Here is a 13,238-nt window from a genome sequence, read left to right as displayed (position 1 = left end):
AGTGATTCTTTATTGTGTCTTTGTCAATGCGATTCTGAGGGTGAATGAATGTGCATACAGAGAGGGAGCCAGCAAACCACTGCCACAATAACCCAGTTAGACAAACACATTATAGAAGAGGTGAGTGAAAAGTTGCATGGTTGGAAAAGTAACAGCCAAGATTCCCAAGAACCTACAGCCCTGTTTCCAGGTTTAAAGAAAGGGGAAGAAGGGCATCGTGTTGTAGGAGCATGTGTGTGTAAGAGAAAGACATGTGATGCAAATGTTGATTGAATCACTGAATCTACCTACGTATAGAACAGTGAAAGCAATTTGCAAAAAGTAAAACTGCTTTTGATAGTTCTATGTATGTTTTATATCAGGACCCATGGTGGTGTAGTGGGTAAGAGCTTGGCTGTAACCAGAAGGTTGGCAGTTCAAATCCTCCAACTGCTCTGCAGGAGAAAAGACTGGGCAATTTGTTCCCATAAAGATTATAGCCTAGGAAACCTTATGAGCTAGTTCTATTCTGTCCTATAGGGTCACTGTGAGTCTGAATGGACTAGATGGCACACAACAGTGACACATGTTTTGTAAAGAGCACTGGTGGCACAATGGTTAAGTGCTCATCTGCTAACCCAAAAGGTGGCAGGCCAAACCCACCAGATGCTCTTTGAGAGAAAAGACCTGGCAGCCTGCTCCCATAAAGATTACAGCCTAGGAAACCCTATAGGGCAGTTCTATTCTGTCCTATAGGGTCACTGTGAGTCAAAATGGACTTGGTGGCACACAACAACAGCATGTGTGTTTGGCGCATTGGTCGTTTCATGGTAGAATTCCCTTCTTCCATATCAGAGACACAAGTTCAATTCCCAGTCAATGCACCTCAAGCACACCCACCCACCTGTCACTGGAAACTTGCAGGTTGCTATGATGCCGATCAGGTTTCAGCTGAGCTTCCAGACTAAGAGAAACTAGGAAGAAAGGCCTATGGAGATCCCATGGACCAAACTGTTCAATCTGCAATTAATCTTATGGATGGGCAGGACCGACAGTGTTTTATTTTGACCCAATCCCACCAGATATCATGATATCGCTTATGATGATAACAAGCCATCTTTCTAATAGGAACCTAAAGCTGCAAATTTGAGCTGATCTCCCAGGAGAGGGGCAGCAGCCCAGGCCCAATTCTGCAGCCCTGCAAGAACCAATTGGAAGCAGCAGCAATGCCCGCTCCCAGGGGTTGCTGAGCACAGCCATGAAGCAGCAGCTCCAACTCAGGGTCCTCGGGTTTGAACCCATGACCTTTTCCTCATTAGCTTAGCTGTTGAGAACTCCAGTTCATGGCACTGAAAAGCAGACTAGGCTGCAGCACAATGGCCTGGAGAGGGCCTGAACCAGCCAGAGCTCTGGGGCCAGCATCACAAGAAAAATAGGACTTGAGGTCCAAGGGTCCACCTCTGCAGATGACAGCCACACTGTGGACTCCTCCCTCAAGTCAGTCAAAGGTAACAAATGGAGTCAAGTGTGGGCCCCCGGGAAATCCCAGAGAAGAGTTCTCAGCATTGTGAACGATACCAAGCAAGCCCACTTGGAAGCCAGCCCTCTCCTTTGCTACCTTGGCTTCAGAGGCCCCCAGTGTCTCCCTGTCATGGGAAGATAAATCCCACACAGTCCATTAATCCCTCAGTTTAACTCCCCTCCCCGAGTCTCCAGCAGACACCTGCAGCCACCATGAGACCTATAATTGAAGTGAGAGGGCCGCCATGATTAAGTTTGTGTGTTCTCTGATGGGCGCCGCGAAGCAGTGGCCCGCTCCCCAGGCTGACTGATGGGGTAGGTCATTCCCTTGTTAGTGGGAATAAATTTTATTAGCCCACTCTTCTTGCCGGGCATCTTCCTCGTTTACTGCCCGGGCCCATGTGTGTGTCTGGATAATGTGGCCTGCATGCAGATAAATCAGCTGAACAAATCCCATTATATTTTGGAACACTGACAGAGACACAGTAACGACACTGAGACCAGGGAAAGATGTGGGCTTTCTTTTCACCCACTGATCCCATTTCATGTACATGGATGGCATGTTGGGCCCAATCCACTAGGAAAAAACTATAACAAACAAACAAAGAAATTGTAAGCTGAATGGGGAAGTGCTCCTTCATTTTCTCCTTTTTCCTTCTCTCCACTAACTTTGTTAACAGAAAGATAGAAACTCAGTGTGTGGCTGTGTCATTGTTCCCTTCTGGCCGGCAACAACTCAAGGACACCCGAAGGCAACAATATCTTGAGATGTATCCTCACCTCCAAACTTAGCACTCACAGCATGTCCAGGCAAGAAAGGATGGCCAAGAGGCACACTGAACATAACATCTGGATTAGGCACAGGCCAGGTCTTTCCAGTGCAGGTCTGACTGGAGAAAGATGGAAGTGTGAACTCAGATACATGATCATGTCCCTTTTGTTCCAACAGGTGGTAAGAACCAAAAGCGGAGCCACAGGACAGTGCTATGGACATGGCTGTGTGCTGTGAATACCAGAGCCCTTGTGTCTGTCACTATTCATGAGACAGTCAACGTATGTAGATGAGGCTCCACACACTACATTAAAGACGTATTATTTTATGACCTTCTTCTGGAGGATAAAATGCATAATTACAGCAAATGGCAACACTGAGCAGCCCAGTTAGAGCTCATGGACTGGGGCTGGTTGACACCCAAGGTCCGGACTCCCAGGCCAGGAGCTTGGCCTGACACGACCCTGTGAGGATGACAGGAATTGAAGACAGAAATCCAGACTGGACTTTAAGGAAATCTGGCAAGCATGTGTGTGCACAGGGTGTGTGCATATGCCTGGGGCATGTGCGTGCACACAGGGCATATGGAGGAGATGGGCCTGTATGTGTGCATTGGGTGTGTAGGCATGATGTGTGTGTGCACAGGGTGTGTGTGTATGTGTCTGGGGCATATGTGTGCACACAAGGCATATGGGGGAGACGGGTCTGTATGTGTGCATTGGGTGTATATGCATAATGTATGTGTGCACAGGGCATGGGCATGTGCCTGAGGCATGTACATGTACACTGGGCATATGAGGAAGATGGGTGTGTACCTGTGCATTGGGTGTGAGTGCATGGTGTGTGTGCACAAGATGTTGCATGTGCATGGGGTATGTGTATGAGTGTGGTGTGTGTGTGTGTATACATGGTGCATGCTTGGGTACAGGGTGTGTGTGTGTGCATAGTGTGTGTGTGCATGGAGTATGTGTGCCCATGATGTGTGTGTGTATAGAGTGTATGCATGTACCCAGCATGTGTGTGCATGCATGAAGTGTGTGCACATGCATGTGGTGTATGTGTGCACATATGAAAAGTTTACTATATTAGCTGCTGTGTGTAGTGTACAGCTGTGAGGGAGAACAAGCTACAGAAAGGGGAAGACAGAGAGTCTGAGAGCCAACAACGTACAGAGTATGTTACACACAGCCAGCCAGAGAGAAGGGGAGAAGCAGAGAGGCCACTGACAGACACAGAGAACAGAGCCAGAACGTGTGTGTGTGGCCGTGTTCACATGCATACACGCCTCTCTTCTGGGGTTAAGAAGGCCATAGCACAGACCATGGCATTGCAAGGCCCCATGTCCCAATCCTCCTTTCAGTACATCTGTGCTAAGACTTCCCGACAGTGCTCTGGGCTCAAATTCTGTATGTGTAATACCCTGCTCCTGTCACACTCTCTGCTGGCCTGTTGGGCTTGAGTATCTTGAGAGGACAGGTCCAGCTGGGAGGCCAACCTCAAGCCCCTTCCTCTCACTAGACCCAGAACCCCACCCAGGGCTTGGCTACCACCCAGGCCCCATAGCACCATGCACACTCAGCTGGGATGAGACTTGAACCCTGCTGGCCAACAGGAGGGTGGTGGGTGGGCTTTGCATCTGAATACCTGGACAGAGCCACCTGAAGGTAGCAGTGCAGAAAATTGATTCGACTATGATGAGGGCTGGGAGCTCTGGTAGCATAGTGGCTAAGGCACTTGACTGCTAACCAGAAGCCACCAGCCACTCCTCAGAAGGAAGGTTGGGCAATCCTACTTCCGTAGTGATACTGCCTCGGAAACCCAAGGAGGGGTCGCTATGAGTCGGGGGCCGACTCGACGGCACATAACAACAACAACAACAACAAATGATGAGGGCTAGGAGCTGCCAGCCTCCAAAGGGCTGGGCAGGAAGCCAGCAGCGCAGAGACCAGGGGCTGTGAGTGGTGTGTGCTAGGGCCCGTGGGAGGGGAGACCTATAATGTGTGTACCAACTGGGGCAAGACTGTGTGTGAGGGTTGTTTGTTTCATGGGTATGGTGTGTGTAGCAAATGTAGTGGATAGAAAAGAGGAATGAGTGGCAGTTCCTCAAAAAGTTAAACAGAATTAACAAAATACCCTATAATTCCACTCCTAGTTATGCGCCCAACACTTGAAAACAGGGACTCAAGCAAGAATACAAACACAGTGGTCATCACAGCTTTATCCACAATAGCCAGAAGGTGAGAATAGTCCATGAGCAGATGAATGGATCAACAAATTGTGTTCTATACATGCAAAGGAGTATTAATTGGCCATAAAAAGGAATGGAGTACTGATACGTGCTGCAATGTGTATGAACTTCACAAACGTTATGCTAAATGGGGGAGGAAAAAAAAGTCACATCTTGTATGATTCCTTTTAGATGAAATACTCAGAATGGGTAAGTCCATAGAAACAGATAGTGGACTGGTGGTTTTCCGGGGCTTAATGGAGATGCGGTTTACCTTGGAGTAACAGAGAGGGCTGGTGGGTGCACACGACAGACTCAGTACCACTGAACCGTTCACCTTAAAATGGTTAATTTTGTTATGTGAATTCACCTCACTAAGCTATTTTTCTAAAGGAGGGACTGGGCAGGAATGTGGAGGAGTCTGCAGCTGAGCAGAAAGAGAAAGCCTCGCCCAACACCATCAACAACAGGATACAGCCCCCCTGGGCCCAGGCCACGCTTCCTGCAGATGAGGAAAAGCAAGCCCTGGAGCAGGGCGGCCGCCTGGCCAGGCCGGATGCTCACCGTCACTGAATATCAGCACTGGAGACGCCAGGCGAAGCTGCGTGGCCGTCCAGGGGGTCCCAAAGCCAGTCTGTGCCAGGGAGGGACACGACCCCCGGCAACCTACCAGGGCCACCGTGCCTGGGAACGGGTGAACTGAGGCCAAGAAGTCACATACACAACTGGGACTCTCTTCACCACCCAGTGACTCTCCCTGTGGGGCACAAAGGGAAGACCACAAGTCCCTGTCCCTCTGCGGACCTCGTGGATGACACAGAGCCAGAAACCAGAGAAGCACTTGGTCTAGTGATGGTTCTCAACCAGGGACACGTGACAGCTTTTCTAGTTCTCCCAGGGACTGGGGTGTCCTAGGCCCGGGATCCCAGCTGCTGCATCGGGAGCTATCCCACACAAATGCCACCAGCTCACCACTAAGACACACCAACAGTGTCGGATTACCCAATAAGCAAGCTAAACACAGGCTTATTTATGCTAATTTATTAATCTGTAGTGAACAGATTTTCACCATATCTGTGGTGAAAAATATGTGAAACTATTGACTACAGATTAGTAAGTAGGCACACGTAAGCCCATGCTTGGCTTGTTAATTTGATAATCCACCCCTGCAACACCAGAGGGAAAACACCCACTGAGAATCCAGACACATGAAGAAGCTAGTCAGTGGTTCGATGACCTCAAGCAAAGTACCTGACAGTTCTGTGCCTCAGTTTCCTCAACTGAGATGACAGCTGCCCTTCCTGTGGTGGTTTGACCCCACCTAGAGGTGCCTCAGAAAAAAGATCTGGCATTCTACTTCCAAAAATCCAGACCATGGAAACCTTATTGAACACAGCCTCACTCTGACACACACGGGATCGCCGTAAGTCAGATCCCACTGGATGGCACCAGGTTACAGCACCGTCGAGAGAATAAAAGGATGTGATGCAACCCCTCTTCCACCGCCGGGTACCATACTAACTCCCACGAGTGATAGAAGCAGGCCTCCAGGAGCACCCCCTCAGCTCCCACTTTTGGGGTTTGAAGGGTATGAGGCCACAAATTTGGTTTCTGCCCCAAGGGCCTGAATTTGCTATTGGAAGGTCACTCTAAGGTCAAGACTTGAGGGGAAGGTTAAGAAACAGTCTGCTTCTTTAGCACAACCCTATCAGCACTGACCCCATACTGCCTCACACTTGGCTCTCAACTGAGGGAAGACGCAGTGGCCACACCACAACCACTGCCATTGTCCCCACCACTCGGGTCATGTGGGCTCTCTCCTCCACTCTGGGGGCCCCTGTAACCGATGCCATTCCAAGATTCTTGACTTCCCCCAGAGGTGAGAGCATCACCAGCACCCTCCCAGGGCCAAGGAATGTTTCATTCACTCATCCATTCATTCATTCCCTGGGAGGCATGTGTTTTATTCACTCATCCAGTCACTATTCCTGTGGAGGCAGAAGGGCTGGTGTTTTGTGGGGTTACTCCAAGAGGCTGAGGAAGAGGAGAAGGGGCACAGATAGCCCAAGACTTTGTAGGAACCCTGGGGTTCTCCCTGCCCCACACTAGTTCAGGAGAGCAGGCCAGGTGAGTCAAGCCTTCCAAGACTCTGGCACAGACCATAGCCCCAGGGCGTACACTCCTCAGCTCCTCAGCCACATTGTTCTATGATGTATAAATGAGGGCAGGGTGTCAAGGAAGCTGGGTGGCAGCCTTCCTAAGGAACCAATGAAAGACAATCCCAGTGCTGAGCAAGGAAAACCAAACTGAAAGCATTAGCACTAACCATCGGAATGATTATTAGCAAGTCAGCCATTGGGCGGCTGTAGTCCCCCACACTCCAAGAGCCACAGGGGCTGGAGGCCACCCTCCTTCTACCCTTGTTACAGATCCTTAGGTACTTTTCAGACACTAGGCCATTTGTTTTCAGATACTTCTCTCTTCCCACCAGGCACTCCTCGGAAGGAAGGTTGGGCAATCTACTTCCATAGGAATACCGCCTAGGAGCTCTGGTAGCATAGTGGCTAAGACACTTGACTGCTAACCAGAAGGCTGGCGGTTCAAACCCACCAGCCACTCCTCGGAAGGAAGGTTGGGCAATCTACTTCCATAGGAATACCGCCTAGGAGCTCTGGTAGCATAGTGGCTAAGACACTTGACTGCTAACCAGAAGGCTGGCGGTTCAAACCCACCAGCCACTCCTCGGAAGGAAGGTTGGGCAATCCTACTTCCGTAGTGATACTGCCTCGGAAACCCAAGGAGGGGTCGCTATGAGTCAGGGCTGACTCGAGGGCACATAACAACAACAACAACAACAACCGCCTTGGAAAGATAAGGAGGGCTTGCTATGAGTCAGGGCCGATCCACTGGCACATAACAACAACAACTCTCTTCTCAAGCTTGACAAAACCAGAACACAAGAAAACAATAGCCCGGAGGCCATGGTAGACTTTCTGTCTTCCCCACAAAAACCACAACACACCAGGGCCTCTTTCCTGGGCTCCACACCCAACACCCCTCAGGGACTTGATATTTGCAACAGGTATTTGCATTAGCAGCACTCCTGAGGGCCAGCCCTTCTCTCATATATGGGCAGCCAGCCTTCCCTCCCTCATCTGGAATGAAAACAAGAGCTCTCGGAGGGCCTGAGACTTGGCAGGCCCGAGCCTCTTGGCCCAACACTTCTCCCTGTGTCCACACACCAGGCTCTGACTACCCCTGTGGCTCCCAGGATGCTCCATGGCACACTGGGCCAAGACACACAGGTGTTCCCTGCCCTTCTCCACCCCATGCTCCTGCTGACCACAGCAAAGGGCATGCAGGGATCTACTGAGGTGGCCAGTGGATGACTCAGGCCCTGCTGGCCTCCAGGGTCCCAAGGTCACATTGCTCCTTGCTCTGATTCTAGAGATAGGAGATCAGAAAAAAGAGTGCGGATCTCAGGAAATGGAAGGGTCCAGAAAACTCTAGAGGATTCCATGGACAAGCACTATAATGTAGAGAATCAGGACAAACGGGGGGCACAATAAAAATGAGTCGCTGCTCATCTCCCCTTTTTAAGCTCTTTAGAGTCATAACTGTGATCAAACTCATGGGGACCCCCACCCTGTAAAGCACAGGCCCTCAAAGTGAACCTCCTAGACTGACCCTTCCTCCCCACTTTCTGACCGATGGACCTCCCCTCCCCGCCCCCGCTCATCTGGAATGGAGCGCACAGAAGGGTCAGTGTCCACTGCACAGGCCTGGAGGGAAGACAGACTCGGAACCAGAGAAGAACCCCAGAATCCACCTTTCCACCCACTGCCCTAGGCAGGAAGGGAAAAGAAAACAAGCCTGTGCTCTCGTGAAGGGGTCCAGGCCAGCTGGGTTTGCAAACAGGGCCAGCATGGGCATGGGCTGTCAGCATGGCTGCCATGGGTGCATGTGTGGTCTGAGCTGAGTCCAAATGAATTGTAGCAAGAGTGCAGAAGCAGAGTAGCACGGCCATCAGTCAAATCAAAAGAAACGGATACTGTGCGTTAAAAGCTGGCCTGGCCTTTTCAGACTGGCTGGGGAGCCGGCCCACCCCTGCCCATGTTTCTGGTCTCCGACTTTCTATTCTCAGCCCTGAACTTGCCTCTAGCTTGAAAGCGCTAATTAAAGCCCAAAGAAAAAAAATCAAATGCTTGTTATCTGACTTCATTACTCCCAGGCCTGGCATTTGCCTGTCTTGCAAAGCAGTACTCCCTCCGTTCCCTCCAAGGGAATCACACAGCGTTAGGACCTGTGGATGAACTTGGCTTTGTGTGTGGTGGCAGGGAGCAAGGCAGGACAAACACCTGCCCATGACTGATCCTAGTAGCTGAGTCCACTCCCAAAAGTGTCACCCAAAAAAGACAAGGTTTGGAGCAAGTTTTCTGCTGGAAAGTGCAGAAAGAACCCTGCTGTTGCTTCGTAGGCCCAGAGCATAAACTACCATTTTCTAACACAAGCTGTATGAGTGCATGCTCGTGGGTGCTTGTGTGTATATATATGCACATGTGTGTGTGTATATGCATGCGCATGCATGTGTGTGCAAGTGCATGTGTGGTGATGAGAGGCAAGAGGAAGTCTCCCCAAGCACTGATTTGATGTGTGATCTTGAGCAATTCATACCTTTGCAGCACCTTAGGGTGCTCAAGTGCAAAAGCCCTTCTCCAAGGGCTGTTTCCACACCAACATTCCAATGCATCTTTCATGGGCCTAGGTCTGAGTATGTGACATATACACACACATAGTGCAGCATCGGGCCTGTCGTTCATTGCTTTCATTTGAGAGCAGTCCATGGGTGCCCAAGTTCATAAGCATATCTCATAGGTATTGAATGGATATGCCCCCACCCCAAATGAAAGGCTCCAGGAGGGCAAGGTGAAGTCACCTGTGAGTTCAGCAGATGCCAGTGGGTACCCTACACTCTCTTGCCTGGCTCTGGCTGGCCCATTTGTTGCTGCCTTCCTTGGCCCATAGTCCCTCTCCCACTTCATCTGTGACAATCCTGGCTTTCAGGACCCCAGAAAGGGATGACTTATTTCAGCTTCCATCCATGTACCTAGAAAACAACCTGGTTCCATGTACCTGGAAAACAGCCTGGGCCTAAAGGACATAGCCCCAAAGGCAAATTTTACAGAGTTACCTCATTCCCCTCATTCTCTCCCACCCCACCCCAAATCCCAGTGTCCAGAGCAATGGACTCACTCATGTGAGGAGGGTGGGTGCTGGGGTCCCCTCAGCCATAGCTATCTGTTATGGAGGAAAACTTTCAACTTTTTAAGTCAATTCAAACATACGTCCAAATATGGAATTCTACCAAAATTTCACCAGGAGTCAAAAGTCGTGTCAGTGCAGATGCACGTTCCTACCTGATGGGTGAGTTTTCTCAAAGTAGGCTCATCATTTTTTAAGTAGACTATCGAAAAGGAGAAGGAGGACAATCAGAGATGCTAATAGCTGAGGCTTCCAAGTGACTGGAAGAATGATTGAGAAAAAGTGGTACCATTTTGACAATGAAGAAGACTCAAGCTGTAGAAAAGCAAACACTTCTCATGTTGAGTTACACATGACTTAGCATGGGGGAGACCAGGAGGCAGGTCACCTGTCTCCCCTGGATTCCCCCAGCAAGGCAGCAGCCTGGGGTTGAGTCCATTCATCAGGCCTATGGAGCACAGGAAGGCCTCTTAGCCAGCCCTTGTGCTCCCCATCCTCTGGTCTCCTATAGCCCTCCTGCCACTCAGCACGGCTGTCTAGCTGCTTCCTGTCCTGTGACATGTCTCATCCATTGACCTGTCCATACAGAAGATGTTTAATAAACACAGTCTGCCCCTCTCAGCTCTCTTCCATGTAAGTTCTTCTCTTCCCCTCCCTGTATGTTCACTATACTCTCCCTTGACTTCTTCTGCCCCTTTTGGGCCAGTTCCTAAAGATACACAAATGGTTACAATGTAAGTCCCCTCATTGCTTAGGAAGCACTGAGTATATGTTAAGGGTGATGGAAAATCTAGCAATGAATATGGGTGATGGTTGCACAACGTGATTAATGTAATCACTATTGCTGAATGGTACCTGGAAAAATGCTTAATTGGCAAATATTATGGTGTACATAATTTTCCCACAATCAAAAATATATAAAGAAAGAAAAAAATAACAACTTCCCTGAAATTCCATCCTGACCCCAACTGTCAAATGGCTATCACACACTTTCCTCTGCCCCTTGTGGTTTTCTTCTAGGCATAGAAACGTGATCGCAGGCTTGGTGGATAAGAAGGGTGGGTACATGTCTTGCACTCCCACAGACTATAATCTAGCTTTCAGCAATGCCTGGCACACATAGCATCTACTTAACTCAATATCCACCTATTCCTAATACTCTCTCTTACCCCCAAGGAGCCAACATAGAGCAGAGCAAAGTGCTCCGACAGGAAATCCATGTTTTAGCTCCAGCTCAGACTCTTACAGGCTCCGTGTCAGAATGTTTGAGTCTGTGATGATCTGAACTGTTGATGCCCCGAGAAGTGATATGTGTCCCCTCTGCAGAACAGAAAGAGGTATGAATACATATCCCAAGGGGTCTACAATGCCCAGCCCTCACTCTCCACATAGCACTACCCCTGCCCACGGGCCCTCCTTGGACTCACCGCACTGCTGCAGGGAATGTCCTTGACCTTGAGCCAGGCCAGGTCCAGTGTGCCCTCACCACGGTAGCAGGACTGCAGCCGCTCCTTGATACGATCATTTATCTGCTTCAAGATGAAGATGCATAGGGCCGACTCATCCAGAGACTTCATCTTCCGCTTCTGACCCTTGGAGAAGACTGTGAAGAGGAGGTCATCATCTGGATGGACCGCAAGGGTCCGGGCCAGCACAGCCCCAGCTTTGGACAGGTAGGCAGCCTGCAGCAGGCGATACTCAACCCCACTGCGCTCACAGCCAATAGGCACCTCCACATAGGAGTTGAAGGCAGTATCCTCCTTGCAAAGCCTCACGAGCTTGGATGTATAGACCTGCTCTTTTGTAGTGGAGCCTGGAGGAGACACCATCTCAGGCTGAAGGGTCAAAAAATAGACAAAATTCCCACTACTAAAGCCATAGACATAATAGATATCAAAGTCAGGGATGACAGTGAAGGTGTCTGAAGGGATTTTAATCATTGAGGCAACAAACTCATCATGGAAGACATATGCAAACATGCCATCAGCCTCTGAGTTCTTGGTCAGCCTTCGGCTGGAGATGGTGGGAAAATACTCGGGCTTCCCATCAACTGCTGTGGCAATGAAGAGCTTATCATCCAGGTTGCTGTAGGAGACAATCACTCCAAACACAGAGCCACTCTCATTGACTCCTGACAGATAGTGTTCCTTTTTATGGAAGGGCTCCCCCAGCTTGAAGAGGTCTTCTAGCCTCAGGAACTTGCAGATACCCTGGTAGAGGCTTCCACAGGCAATAAGCCTGTTCTCCTTGTAGTCTATAAGCAGCATCTTGTTGACATTGTTGGTAGGGGTCAGGGGCTCATTGCAGGTCTGGACAATACGAGGTGGGTAGCACTTGGGATTGTCCTCTTCTGGCCCTGTCTCGTGGGTCACCAGAACCTTCAGGTCACTGGAGAGCTTGTAGATTCGGTTGATGGCCCCCAAGTAAATGTGCCCTGTCCTCTCGTCCACCACCAGGTGGTTGAAGCCCTCCGTGGGCTCTCCACGGAATGTGACCAAAGGCCGCTTCTGGGAGAGCGAGGAAGGCTGCCGGGGCAGCAGAGTGGAGGAACCCATGCCCACCATCAGGAGATGGGACAGCAGGCAAGTCCAGTTCCAAGGCATGGCTTTCATTTCAGAGACAGGTCCTTGTGGCCACAGCAGCAGTCAGGCACAGGATCTCCTCACAGGGCCAAGTTTCAGCCGTGGTGTCTCCCCTGTGACCAGAAAGAAAAGACTGTGATGCTGGAAGACAACAGCGAAACTTAATTTCCCCCCAGAGTGGCTCTGTCTGGACTCCCAAAGTACTTTCCACATACTCAGTGTCATGGGTTGAACTGTGTCTCCCAAAAAGATATGTCAACATCTTAACCCTGTACCTGGGAAGGTGGCCTTGTTTAGAATTGAGTTCTCTCTTGAAGATGTGATCAGTTAATTTACCACAAGATAACTGGATTACGATGAGTCCTAAGCCCTACTGAGTGGTGTCTGATAAAGGGGGAGAACAGACATAGAATAGAGTCACACAGGGCAAGGCATGAGGAGATGCATCCACAAGCAAGGAACGCCAAGAAATGCCTTGGTCTACCAGAGGCTGGGAGAGACAAGGAAGGATCTTCCCCTAGAGTGGACAGAGAGTGCATGGCTTTGGACTTCTAGACCTGTGGGACAATCAGTGTTTGTTCTTATAAGCCACTCCCTGCCCTGCAGTGTTTTGTTACAGAAGCCCTAGGAAACTAAGACATTGAGACATAAACGGAAGCTAGAATTCCAATCCTTCTCCCTGACAAGCGTGTGGGATAGTCAGAACTGGGTGGCCACAACCCCAAGATGGCCCTTCAACAGTAATAAAAGTAATCTTCTTTGCTTTCATCATCACCATCATCATAAAGACCCATAGCCTGCTCAGTGTTTGATTTTGGTTTGGTCACCGTCAGGTACCTTTGAGAGACTGTCTCATCTTAACAAATCTTTCAGGGCTGAGGAACTTCCATCTGTC

At 49.8% G+C, this 13,238-nt stretch overlaps 1 protein-coding gene across 1 annotated transcript in view; it reads right to left on the bottom strand.

Annotated features, from left to right (window-relative positions):
- The window catches only part of PLXNA4 (plexin A4), a 497,799-nt gene extending 485,426 nt beyond the window's left edge, over positions 1 to 12,373 (bottom strand). Inside the window, exon 1 of the mRNA XM_007953478.2 lies at positions 11,189 to 12,373. Within this exon, the coding sequence (XP_007951669.1) occupies positions 11,189 to 12,373 (1,185 nt within the window). The remainder of the gene's footprint in view (positions 1 to 11,188) is intronic.
- Between the last annotated feature and the right edge of the window lie 865 nt (positions 12,374 to 13,238).

This window comes from Orycteropus afer, unplaced genomic scaffold (genome assembly GCF_000298275.1).
Source record: "Orycteropus afer afer isolate SDZICR_OR568_19922 unplaced genomic scaffold, OryAfe1.0 scaffold00397, whole genome shotgun sequence".
Classification (NCBI taxonomy): Eukaryota; Metazoa; Chordata; class Mammalia; order Tubulidentata; family Orycteropodidae; genus Orycteropus; species Orycteropus afer.
This window is presented reverse-complemented; position numbering and strand designations above follow the sequence as displayed.